At 44.7% G+C, this 13,827-nt stretch overlaps 1 protein-coding gene across 1 annotated transcript in view; it reads right to left on the reverse strand.

Moving 5' to 3' along the window:
• SHARPIN (SHANK associated RH domain interactor) overlaps nucleotides 1-13,827 on the reverse strand; it is a gene marked incomplete in the record, with an annotated part of 32,564 nt that overhangs the window by 2,839 nt on the left and 15,898 nt on the right. Inside the window, 2 exon segments of the mRNA XM_072413208.1 lie at nucleotides 1-128; nucleotides 692-829. Of these exon segments, the coding sequence (XP_072269309.1) occupies nucleotides 1-128; nucleotides 692-829 (266 nt within the window).

The following is a 13,827-nucleotide window of genomic DNA, read 5'->3' on the forward strand; positions in this document are numbered from 1 at the left end:
ACAGAGTCCTCATAGATGCACCACCCCTTACAGTCCGCAGTGCGGCAATGGTAGCTGTTCTGGCTTCTGCTCTCTGCCACTACCAGGCCACGTTCCAAGAAGCGGGAATACTCTTCCTGCGACACCAACTGCAGAGAAAAAAAAATCATTAAGCAATCAGGCGGTAGTGTCACTGACCCCCAGCACATTAATGTAATACCCCTATTATTTCATAGGCTGAAAATTTTGTGTGGCCCCTTGGTAAAATCATGGACCACAGCTCTGGCCCCATATAACAATTCTGAACTAATACAACTAATATGCAGAATGAACATTAAGTAGCTTGAACAATATAATCGGATGCTTTAATAGAGTCCCCCTTGCCATTCTGGATTCTTTTGGAATCACCAGGTGGCGCTGTGCAACCACACTGACGTCTACAGGTGCTAATTATCTAGGTCAATAGTGCTGACCACACCCAGCGTCCACATTTATATAGCTCTGACATATACCGCAGTGTTGTACAGAGAACACTAAGCCAGTCACATCAGTCTGTACAGAGGAGCTGACACTCTAATGTCCCCCCACAGTCGCATATTGTTATTATATATTTATATAGCTCTGACATATACTCTAGTGCTGTACAATGCCAGTCCCATCAGTCTCTGTGCAGAGGATCTGACCCCCAACCTTGATACATAAAGGATCTCACTGCTCGGATCTCTCTTTGTTGTAGCTTGCTGTTGCAGGCGTATATCTCATCCCGGAAGGGACAGGAGACCTCCGGATCCTCACAGCAGTTCACAACTTGTCGCAGGCAATCCCTGTGGGCAGGACACATGGGCCGCCATCATTAATCAGACATGAAGTTTGCTGTACACATCCAACAATATGTGCAAGTTTATGGTGTCAGCTGTTACATGAAGTTTTGTAGTCCTTGACTGTCTTGCACAAGCAAAAAGTGTTACATTTTTTGCATGGAAATTTATTTTAGATTGTAGGCTATAATTCACCGAATTACTCAATAATTACTTATAATTCACCGAATTTACAATTACCGCATAACTCACCGAAATATGTCCAAAATGTTATAAATTTAAAAAAAAAAAATTGTGTATATTGTAATGTACCTGTACAGTAGCTTATATAATATAATACAATTATATATATATATTATATAAAGATTTCTTTGTATTGGACTCAATACAGCTTTTTTGTATTGAGTTTAATACAAAAAGTGATTTGAATTTCCCGCCCCACCACCCGCCCGCACCGACGCATGCAGCGACGTCACCGGGAAATCCCGGTGATCATCACTCCACTCGCCGGAAGAACACAGAAGAGGAAGGACCTGTCCGGAGGAGCTACGGGGACTGGGTGAGTATATTCTTACAATTGTAATCCCATTGTCATACAATTTATGACAATCGGATTACAATACAACCTTTGTTAACCACCTGCAAAAGTTCGGGTTTAACGCTTTTTGCAAGTGGTATTACCCCGAACTAAGGTCGGGTTTACCGGCCAGGTGGTTAATGCTAACCTATTAGTCATGTGACCAGGCATCAGCCTTCTGCAGGTGAAAATAAATTAGTGTAATAATAATAATAATGATAATAATAATAAATTAATTGTGTTTAGGTGAGTGCATTTGGTTTCTGAAAACGTGTCAGTTGTTCACTAGAAAGCAGAGGAGTAACATTAAACAAGTAAACATTTTGTATGGGAATTCTCCCCATTGTGGGAGTTGCAGAGACATGAAATTACTGAGGGAGATCTCCCCATAGTGGGAAAAACGGAGACACAAACTACTGGGGGAAATCTCCTCATTGTGGGAGGTGCAGAGACAAAAGTTACTGGAGGGGAATCCCCTTATTGTGGAAGGGAAAGACCAACTACTGGGGGCAGATTTGAAGACAGGAACAGTGCTAGTACAGAATTCACAATGTCTTGTCCGTGTTCCTCAGAATGAATGTTGAGTGTTGGTGACCGGGGCGTCTCGCAGTAAATTTCCAGATACCAGCGTGTCACATGACAGGTTCCCTGTAAAAACCACACGTCAGATCTGGCATGCGATGGGTGACCCAGCCGAGGTGACTTCTCAGAAATATCAGATCAAGAGTCGGCCTGCGGCTTTCACTGCAGATAACAGAGGATTGCTTAAAGAAGCAAGAGACCAAAACTGAAATGAGACACCGCCAGCCAGGTGAGAAAGTTTACCCCCATGGCAGGCATATTTATGTGTTTTGTTTGTCTGGTTTCTAACCTGCAACCTCTAATGCCAAAGGAGAACGGAGGCTGCCAAAAGTGTGCCAGAGTGTTTGTTCCAGCGTTGATCTGACAACAGAGAATCAGAACAGGGAGGTAGTTGTCACCTTACGAGTATAACAGGACCTGCTAAACAAGGACCATCATGGCAGGATCAGTAGGGATTACAGTCTGTTCCTACTATAGTAAAAACACTATTTGTGTTGGTGTGCATTAGGGCGACTCATTTATTTGAATGTGCTTGTCTAATGCACAAAATTGTGCTATATTGCACAAAAACTGACCCACACCTGCCCAGCACTCCCTGGAGATTTGCTCCACTCATTACCTGCCCACACCTTCCCACTATTCCCTGGAGATTTGTACCACTCCACTCACTACCTGCCCACTGCTCCCTGGAGATTTGCACCACTACACCTACTACTTGCCCACCGCTCCCTGGAGATTTGCACCACTACACTTACTACTTGCCCACCACTCCCTGGAAATTTGCACCACTCCACTCACTACCTGCCCACCGCTCCCTGAAGATTTGAACCACTACACTTACTACTTGCCCACCGCTCGTTGGAGATTTGCTCCACTTACTACTTCCCCACACCTGCCCACCGCTCCCTCGAGATTTTCACTATTCCACTCACTACCTGCTCATGCCCACCACCACTCCCTGGAGATTTGCACCACTCCACTCACTACTTGCCCAATGCTCCCTGGAGATTTGCACCACTTACTACCTCCCCACACCTGCCCACCACTCCCTGGAGATTTGCTCCACTCATTACCTGCCCACACGTTCCCACTATTCCGAGGACATTTGCACCACTCCACTGACTACCTGCCCACGGCTCCCTGGAGATTTGCACCACTACACTCACTACCTGCCCACACCTGCCCACCACTCCCTGGAGATTTGCACCACTACACTTACTACTTGCCCAATGCTCCCTGGAGATTTGCTCTACTCACTACTTCCCCACACCTGCCCACCGCTCCCTGGAGATTTCCTCCACTCCACTCACTACCTGGAGATTTGCTCCACTCACTAATTTCCCACCGCTCCCTGGAACTTTGCTCCACTCACTTTCTGCCCACACCTGCCCACCACTCCCTGAAGATTTGCACCACTACACTTACTACTTGCCCAATGCTCCCTGGAGATTTGCTCTACTCACTACTTCCCCACACCTGCCCACCACTCCCTGGAGATTTGCACCACTCCCTGGAGATTTGCTCCACTCACTACTTTCCCACCGCTCCCTGGAGATTTGCACCACTTACTACCTCCCCACACCTGCCCACCGCTCCCTCGAAATTTTCACTATTCCATTCACTACCTGCCCATGCCCATCCACTACTCCCTGGAGATTTGCACCACTTCACTCACTACCTGCCCATTACTCCCTAAAGATTTGCTCCACTCACTACCTGCCCACCACTCCTTCGTAATTTGCACCACTCCACTCACTACTTGCCCACCACTCCCTGCAGATTCGCACCACTACACCTACTACTTGCCCAATGCTCCCTGGAGATTTGCTCTACTCACTACTTCCCCACACCTGCCCACCGCTCCCTGGAGATTTGCACCACTCCACTCACTACCTGTCCACCACTCCCTGGAGATTTGCTCCACTCACTACTTTCCCACTGCTCCCTGGAGATTTGCACCACTTACTACCTCCCCACACCTGCCCACCACTCCCTGGAGATTTGCACCACTCCACTCACTACTTTCCCACCGCTCCCTGGAGATTTGCACCACTTACTACCTCCCCACACCTGCCCACCACTCTCTGGAGATTTGCACCACTCCACTCACTACCTGCCCACCGCTCCCTGGAGATTTGTTCGTGGGGTGGGAATTCCAAGTGGCACCGCCGTGGTTAATTCACATTGGTACCATTACTGAACCACCCAAAGCTCTGTAGGTCACGATATGAATTTGAGGTGTTTAAATACACAAACGCATTCATGTTGCCGCTGTTTTTGCAGCCTCTCAGGTTGGTCTGCAGATGGACCTTCTTCATAGACATCTCCCTATAATAAGGGATAACTAGAGCAGCACTGTACCGTGTATGATACATGCCCACTGCAACATTCACATGGGGTGTGCAGGGGCAGCACTGGGAGGCAGAGGGGTCATTTGCACGGCTCCAAGACTTTTCTAGAGCTGCCCCGACTCTCTGGAATGGTCTTCCTCGTCCTATTCAGCTTGCGCCTACTTTCTGTTCATTTAAAAGAGCGCTCAAAACCCAACGCTTCAACCTCACCGACCTGTCTTCTTCTGTCTCCTAAACCCTTGCTACTTACCCACCATTCCATATCCGCCTTCTATTGTGTGCTGCATCCCCCACATCCTAGACTGTAAGCTCTTCTGGGCAGAGTCCTCCTTCTGCGTCACTGTCTGTCATTTGCAACCTTTAATTAATGTACAGCGCTGCCTAATATGTTGGCGCTATATAAACCCTGTTTATTATTAATAATAATAATTCTGGGTTCTGTTCCTCCATACACTCACAGCATGTGGTTTGTATGCTCTGTGTGTGTGTAGGTTTGCCCTATGATTACAATATTGCTTTATTAATCGTGAAAACTGATTTTAGGAGGTTGAGAAATGTGTGGGGCCCCCGCTTAGGTTTTCAAAGAGGGCAGACTGTACCTGCAGCCTATGAACCTATGTGGGGACCCAGGGCTTTTAGCAACATTCCAGTGGCTGTCAGGAGGCTTTAAGCTCATGTAATCACTACAGTAAGGGCTGGTTTTACTAAAGGCATTGCAGTATGTGCTGCATCCAGTGGCTCGTTCATTTGAATAAAATGCTGAATGCTGCACACAAATCTACTGCATGGCTGCACTACGATTTGTTGCTGAGGTGTGCCTGAGGCTCCAATACTAATGAATACCAACCTAGGAAACTTTGTGCATTGACAAGCATGCTATAGAGGAATACATTCATTATCACAACACAATTATTATTATTACACAGTATATATAACGCTGACATATTACACAGCGCTGTACAAAGTCCATAGTCATGCCACTAGCTGTCTCTCGCACAATCTAATGTCCCAACCATAGCCATATGTCATTATTACAGTCTAAGGTCAGTTTTGGAGAGAAGCCAAATAACCTAACTGCATGTTTTTGTGAAGTGGGAGGAAACTGGAGTACCCGGAGGTAACCCACACAAACACGGGGAGAACTTGCAAACTCCATGCAGATAGTGTCCTGGCTGAGATTCAAACCTGGGGCCCAGCGCTGCAAAGGTTAGAGTGCTAACTACTGAGCCACTATGCTGCCGAATGAGCCGTAACACATGAGAATGCAGTAAGAATCCTATTCTTGCCTATATGATTGGACTATATAAAAGGCAAACTAAACAAGCCCATTCACCCCAACAGGATTAGATGTATGTGGGCAGCTGACTTTAGCTTTAAACACCCTTTTAGCGGGCTTATAATGAGTGCATGTGGCCTAACATTGTGCACAGACACAGCTGGGTTTACTCCAAGAACTGGCCGACCATTGATAGAGCTCAGCTGATCTCCCAGCCGTCCTCCTCTCCGCATACAATGCACGCCGCTGTCCTCCTCTCCGCATACAATGCACGCCGGCTCTATACGAGTCCTCCATACTGCAATGTACGGGGAAGATCAAAGCCACGCTACATTCTAGAAGTGACAGAAGAAAGCTTTGAGGTGGACAATACCCCCGACCCCGTGCTGCAACTTCCTTCCTAGCATTGAGGGAACCCTTGTTTATCTTTGTGACCTTTCATTTCCTTTCCTGGCGTTTGTTGTAGTAAATCAAATTCTGGGTGAAATAACTCAAAATTAACTAAACCAAAACTATACATTAAAGCAAAATAAACAGACCGATATCACCCTAATCCTAATTGTTTCAGCTGGATGATTTCTAGAAGCACATTTATTGTACAGCGCTGCGTAATATGTTGGCGCTATATAAATCCTGTTTATTAATAATAATAATAATAATAATAAGCACAGAACATAACTGGGGATTAAAGTTTTAAAGATAACAGAGACGGATATCCGGGAACATCTCATTGCCTCATGGGATCAGGAAGGAATTTTTTTTTCCCCTGTTGGAGCAAATTGTACCCGGGGAGTTTTTTTTTTTGGTTTGCCTTCCTCTGGGTCAGGTTTTTATATCTGGGACATGTTTATTTCCCTGATGTGAGAACTTAATGGACTTATGTGCAACCAATATAACTATGTTTATGGCCCCATCCCATAATGCATTGCAGAAGATGGGTCACGCGTTTTGCAGACCCTGAGCACCAACATCAGAGGAAGGGGAATGGTAAGGGCTGCATCTTCTCCCTTTTTTTCCCCCTTAAACCCAACTTCTAACAAACCATGGAAATAGATATAGAGGGGATGGGGTCTGGAGCCTTTGTTGGGTTTTTGCTGTTATGAGATTTCCTCTCATTTCCTGCCTATGTGACCACAGTCCCGACACCAGGTAATCACTGAAACAGGAAGTGAGAGACGGCTCTAATCTTTATAATTTTTTCCCCATTGATTTGTACGGCAGTCCCCAATGCAGAGATTCCTCCTCTCCATTTGTCTTGCTGACCATTGATACTGAGACAATGGGCCTGATTTACTAAAGCTCTGCAAGACCGGAGAGGATACACGTTTATCAGGGAAGCTGAGTCATCCAGCAGTCCTGGAATGGATTTCTTAAAAGTCGTGTATTTGTTAGTAAATGTTTCCAATCCTGTACCAGATCCATTCCAGATTTGATGGATCACCCAGCTTCACTGATAAACGTGTATCTTCTCCCGCCTTGGAGAGCTTTAATAAATCGGGCCCAGAGAGTGATGAGAAATCCAAGTTTTTATCACAACTCCACAAAAAGGTGAGAAAAAAAAAAACAGTGGGGTCATCTGTTCGGGTGATAACTGTGTAGAGGAAGTTTCCCTATTTTTTAAGTTTTTCCTTCTCCTCCTGTTGGATTCTGGGACAGGAAATTTAAACGGAACTCTACCTAAATGTGATTGCTCCTGACTGCACAATCCATCATATTGGGATTGAACCTTTTGATCCTGCCAGTGTTTGATGAATCAGACATTTCCTGCATTGCTCCATTAGTACGGGCACTGCTCTGCAGAATTCCCAGCAGTGTTGTCACCCCTCTGTTGGGTACTTTCTGTATTATGTTATGTGAAATAATTGGCACCATGATATAAAAATCTTTTCAGATCCATCTAAATATATAAGAATAAACTTCAAGTTTTCCAATGTATAGACATTATAATAATATTGAGTTATTCTTTAGCCCTGATAAAAGAAGCACCTGAAATGTGTCGCCTGTTTTTTCAGTTTTTTACCACAGCAAAAGAAAAAGCTATTATTTATAAAACAGGGAATCAGATATTCCCTCCTGGAAATCTTCCAGGTCCATGTGTTTCAATGGCAGTAATTGATTCCCATCAGGGAATGTTTAAGGGAATGTCAGATGCTCTGTAAAAAGAGCCCTAAGTCCTAAATAATTACACCAGGATCCCCCCGAAAGGACAGTCCTAAGCACAGTGCAACGTTCCTAATATAGATCACATGACCATGTAAAACATGAGAAGTTCTGATAGGCAGGGCAATAAGTGGAGAACGCAGCTTGATATTTGTATCGGGGCCCAAATGTATAACCCAAAATCTTCAAAGGTACTTCAATCAGCCGAGTTGTATTTATATTCCAAGTTAAAATGAAGATAATAAATTCCACAGCTGTCCATGTTTTCATAAAGAAGTAGCAACTATTTTTATTCCAATATGTACAAACTATTTCCAAAAAAAGGTGAAAATAACAATAGTTCACCCTCATAGTAACATATACAACAAATAAAATATTGCAGCAGCAACAAAAGAACCAAAAAGAACCAAACAGTCAACTTCAGTGAAGGTCACCCAACAACCATTCATATTGCTAGGAACCGGAAAGGTCCGTTATCAAAAAAAGGCTTGGGGGTACCTGGAGAGCTAAAATACTGTTCAGGACTGGTTACATGCCAGGTTTATGATCACTGCACATAAAAAGTGTTCTCTGTACAGCACTGCGGTATATGTCAGAGCTATATCAATTTATAATAATAGTGTGTCATTGTGGGGGGGCTCTGTACAGCACTGCGGTATATGTCAGAGCTATATAAATGTATAATAATAGTGTGTGACTGTGGGGGGACATTAGAGAGTGAGCTCCTCTGTACAGAGACTTATGGGCCTGATTTATTCCCTGTAGGGCAATGCAGGCAGAATAAAAACAACAATCCAATTTGATTGAAAAAGCATGATTGTATGTAAAATGATTGGCTCATCACCGTGTATCTATATTATTGTGTTGCAGGACGGCGGCCATTGTTATTATCACGCCTTTTGTAAGGTGAATCACTTCATTGTGACCAAAAAGTGCACATGTAGCCGAGACCTAAACAAAACCTGAGTTTAGATCTGTAAAACAGAGAAATATAGGAGTTCTGATAAAAAAAAAGAATAAAAAGGCACAAAAAAGAACTAAGGCACCGTCTGGGATTATATTTACACCGGCAGTACAATCTTTTGTGAGGGAACATCAGAATGTGGCCTAGAGATGGAGGTGTTGTTGCTCTGCACCTCCATTTTTAACATTCTTCCTTTTATCTAAATTATTATTACTAAAAATTGTTAAAAATATAAGATTGACATCTTCATACAAAGCAGTGCAAAGCCCTGCCTACCCCCCCAACCACAGCTGCAGCATTTCTAGCACTCTGCGACTCAACTGATTGACTTTGCAAATTTGTCCAATTTTGTATATCGTTATATTGTTATGTGCACCAAGAGGAACACTCACCTACCTATGTTCTTCCACTGTGCTCAAGGGTTAATCTGTGGCTGACATAAAAGTAGATACAAACCCCCATATTGGGCACAGAGGGTGTACAGACCTGGGGACTCGGGTAAAGAGGGTGTGAGTCCCACCATAATGGGTACAGAGGGTGTATAGACATGGGAACTCAAGAAAGGAGGGTGGGAGTCTTCCCATATTGGGCATAGAGGGTGTACAGACCTGGGAACTCAGGAAAGGAGGGTGGGAGTCTTCCCATATTGGGCATAGAGGGTGTACAGACCTGGGAACTCAAGAAAGGAGGGTGGGAGTCTTCCCATATTGGGCATAGAGGGTGTACAGACCTGGGAACTCAGGAAAGGAGGGTGGGAGTCTTCCCATATTGGGCATAGAAGGTGTACAGACCTGGGTACTCAGGTATAAAGGGTGAGAGTAGACCCATAATGGGCACAGAAGGTGTACAGACCTGGGAACTCAGGTATAAAGGGTGAGAGTAGACCCATAATGGGCACAGAGGGTGTAAAGACCTGGGAACTCAGGAAAGGAGGGTGAGAGTCTTCGCATATTGGGCATAGAGGGTGTACAGACCTGGGGACTCAGGTATAAAGGGTGAGAGTAGACCCATAATGGGCACAGAAGGTGTACAGACCTGGGAACTCGGAAGCCCCTATTTTGGGCACAGAGGGTGTACAGACCTGGGAGCTCGGGTACAGAGGGTGAGTCCCCCTATAATGGGCACAGCAGATATGAAGTCCTAGAAACTTGAAGCAGAAACCCCACTTTTAGAGTTTGTAAGAAATGAAAGCAGAGTCAAAGTTCCACTGTTAAGAATCCATGACCAGGCCGGACATTATTGCAAAATGGGACAGGAAAAGTCTTTTCTGCAATAATCCCTGCTACCTAGCTGACCACTGCACGCATGAGCAGTTCAGCTTTGCTTGCCAGATTACCCAGCAATTATCCCGGCAATAAATAATACGTTTTGTCATCCCAGCCTAACCAATAGAGATGGCTGAATATCCCCTCTAAGAAGAAGAAGAAGCGCCCTGCCATAGAATAGGGACAGGAGAGGATTGTGGGGTTCGTTCTGCTTTATTTTGAAGTCTTTGTTTCGGTCGGGGTGACCCCTTTGACAGAGCAGCACAATCTGAGCTTGCACCTTCAGCAGAACTAAAAGCTCGATATGAATTCATATGTGAAAAGCAGAGAGGTGATGAAACATCTGAGCGGAGTTATGAGAAGTCTTAAAGACTTAAAATTATATATCAGTTTTGTAATCAGTGCAGAAAAGAATAAAAGGTTTTGAATGTGTTTTCTTCATTTACAAAAACATTTGAAGGAAACCATACCAAACCTGATGGAGCCCCTTCACCTCCTGTGACCCCCCCCTGGTCTGTAATGTAGACCTACATGTTGGGCAGCAGAAACACTGGGGCTCCAGGTTTATTGCTCATCATTCAACTGACTGCAGCCTATCAGCCTTCGCACACTGACTGCAGGTCAGCATTCCCCCTATCTACACATTGATTTCTATGCTGGCGATTGTGACTTGTGCCACCTCATAGGTGAATCCCTGTAGAAGTCACAGTCCTGTACGTCAATTATTTCACTTTCAGAAAGAGCAACACTCCAATAATCGACTACACTTGTTGGGAAACCAGAGAAGTCTTCAGCCTTTTTAGGGTCTTAGGGAGATGCAAAGGTCACCAGTTTGTGTGTTCTGCTTACAAATACTTTCCGAGTTATTCCGAGTACCATCAAGCGTGTGGATTACATGTCACCAGCAAAAATAAAAATGTCACCACACAGCCCAAAATAGTAAAATCCAAAGACAGCAGCAAGGCACAACCACGAGCGCACTTTAGGATCCTGAGGGCGAGGATGGTGAGTGGTCAGAGCAATCCTCTGGGGCAACTACAACTGGATTATCGCCTCTGTAACCTGGTTATAAGGTGGAGAACTTCTTTAAATTCCTGTTGATGTTCCACTCCCTCCCATCCTTTTTAGTCAGACCTGTGGATCCAAATGGGTGTTTGTTCGGGTATAGGCCCTGGCTGTTAGCTCCAGGTCAATACTTGTTATATGAAGGGCTCTTTTAGAGCACCCAGCACTGCGGGTTTATTGATTCCAGCTCCAAGGCAGATGCAATTCATAAAAATTTGGTTCTGTATTTTTGGTGTAGTTTCAGGTCCATTAAGTAATTTCTACTGCAGCATTTCAAGTGTGATGGTAAAAGACATTCTATTCATTTTGATTGGGCTGTAAATGCACTATGCATAGGGATGTACATGTGTGTTGGGCTGGTATAAAAAAAGAATGGTCTTACAATGCACTCCAGGGTTATGTATGATCTCGGTGCAAAAGGTCCTTTAAATCTCTGTTGAATGCAAGAAGATTATAGCTGGTGGGAGAGCCCATCAGGGCGCAGTTCCATGCCGCAGTACTCCTCTTTGTTTGCAGGCCACCCTATGTAATGCCCACATGTGATGCGGAGCCTCCATAAGTGAAAGAGCAAATCCAATGAATGAACAGGGCAGGCCAGGGACAATCAAGGCTGGGCAGGGAGAAGCAGGACAATGCTGGGGCTCCTCCAAAAAAGAAATGAGAAGGGCTCTGACTTGCTGCAGCTTTCAATGCACATTGTGAGAACAGCAGAGTATGCAGTGAAATCAGCAAACCATTTCAGTACCTAGGAAACAAACTTTGTGTCAACTTGATTGGAGTTTCCCAGCAGTAGGAAGCAGACAGGCCAGAGAGGGTACCGCACAGGACGAAGCTGCCTTAGTGCCCGGCCTCTGGATTGGGAGGTTATGCGGATATGATGACGTATTCATTACTTAGCGATCTCTCTTTCGGGTTGCGCTGGGAAGAGGACGTGTCTTCTCTACTTCCTTTTTCCTGGAAGATTTAAACACAAAAAAAAGATAGAAGAGAAGAACTTCGTCAAAAACATATCACTTCCCAAAACAAAAAATATTTACTGACCGATGAAGGACAAGGAAAAAAATAATCTAAAAATGAGCAAAAAGTATCAGTCCTAAAGAAAATAAGAAATAATATCTACAACGTGCAATGACAATCTGCTCAACCCGCTGATCCATACACACAGACAATGTATTCCTAGGCTTACCTAAAGGTCGCCCCATGCTATGTCAACATATATCCAAAAAGTTTTTTTTACTTTGGATAGAAAACAGTAACAACCCCTTGTCAGGTTGATTTTCTGCCATCTGTGTCACCACTGGGGAAACTTTCCTTAATTTCCTGTCCAGTAATCTTATTAGAAAGAGATACAATTCCCCCTCTATTTATATAACTGAACTGTTATATAATATAAACAAGATAGACAAACTGACAAAGACAAAGAGTGGAAGAATCTCTTATTTAGGTTCAGGAACAGAAACAAGGCTTCTAATCCCTCCTAACCAAGCAAAAAACTTTTGGATTCACACCCAAAAAGGGAACCTCAACCTCAACCCTGTGTCTGCACCTCCCCTTTTCACCTTTTAACTTTCAACCACTAATTCATTCTGCTTCCATCTACTGTACATTGTCATCCCCCTCCCCTACCTGCCCACAAAGAGTCTTCCCCTACCTTCCACCACCTTTCTTTCTCCTCACCTCTTTCCTGGACCTCCCTCTCCACTCCAATCCTTTTCTCCCACTCTTCACCCAATTCCCACACTGCTATTGCCCCCCTTCCCTTATTTTCTGTAGCTTTCTGCTACAGTCTTGCCTTCAGCCCCAGCTTCAATTCTCTGTCCCCTGACGCCACTCTCTGCTGCAGTCCTCTGTCTGAATTTTCTGCCTTTATCCTCTGCCCCCTCTACCATGATTCTACTCTTCATCTACAGTTTATGCGTCACCAAAAACCGCTCTACTACAGATCATCTCAGAGTCAACTTCACATCTCCCCGGATCCAGCAACAGGTCTCCCGTTTGTCTGGCTCATTGTCCAAGCACCGCTATGCTTCTGGTGGGTCAGCCTCTGCTGCAGTACTCACCTGTACCCTATGCCGGAATTTAGCCTCAGCGCACCCAGTGACTTCAAATGCACTCCACTCCCAAGTCCAAGGACAAAAGTTATTTTGCGACTCCACTGACTCCAGTGCAGTCCCAGTTAACGTGTCACGGAGTCTCCTTGGGTTCCTCAGTGATGCCTGTGCCTCCCATGCAGCCTCCTCCTTCTCTTTGTGAACTCCGAAACACACAGGAAGCATTCTTGGAAGATTACCATAAATTTTCTGTACTTGCTAAAATGTTCTCAGCCGGAAGCTAGACAGCTAATACAGCGCCACCACCATCCAAGGATTGGAGAGCTGCAACATATCACATTTTTCTTCTGGAGTTTAGATACACTAATTTTTGGCTTTTGGGCTCTTCCAGGCACATGCGCAGCTACGTCAGCCAAACTTGCACCTGTGTAATGGGAGATCCAATGACGTAGCTAAAAGAAGAAAGAAGATGGTGGCGCTATGCGGTTCCTCCGTGCTGGGATGTAGGAGGATTACAGGGTGGTATGGGACCGAATCAAGGCGACGTGTGGAGGGATCAGGGGTTCTGTGAAAGTAAAGGTAGTTAAAAAAGTAGTTTTGTTTTAATTTTTTAGTATAGTACCGCTTTAGGTTTTGAATAGCAGAGGAAGAGATGTCAGGCATCCTTTTTATATGGGATCCCTGCTGGGATGGGGCTGGTATTGAGTATTTTCCCTCTTCCCAAGATCTCTCTGTCTAT

This window comes from Pyxicephalus adspersus, chromosome 5 (genome assembly GCF_032062135.1).
Source record: "Pyxicephalus adspersus chromosome 5, UCB_Pads_2.0, whole genome shotgun sequence".
Classification (NCBI taxonomy): domain Eukaryota; kingdom Metazoa; phylum Chordata; class Amphibia; order Anura; family Pyxicephalidae; genus Pyxicephalus; species Pyxicephalus adspersus.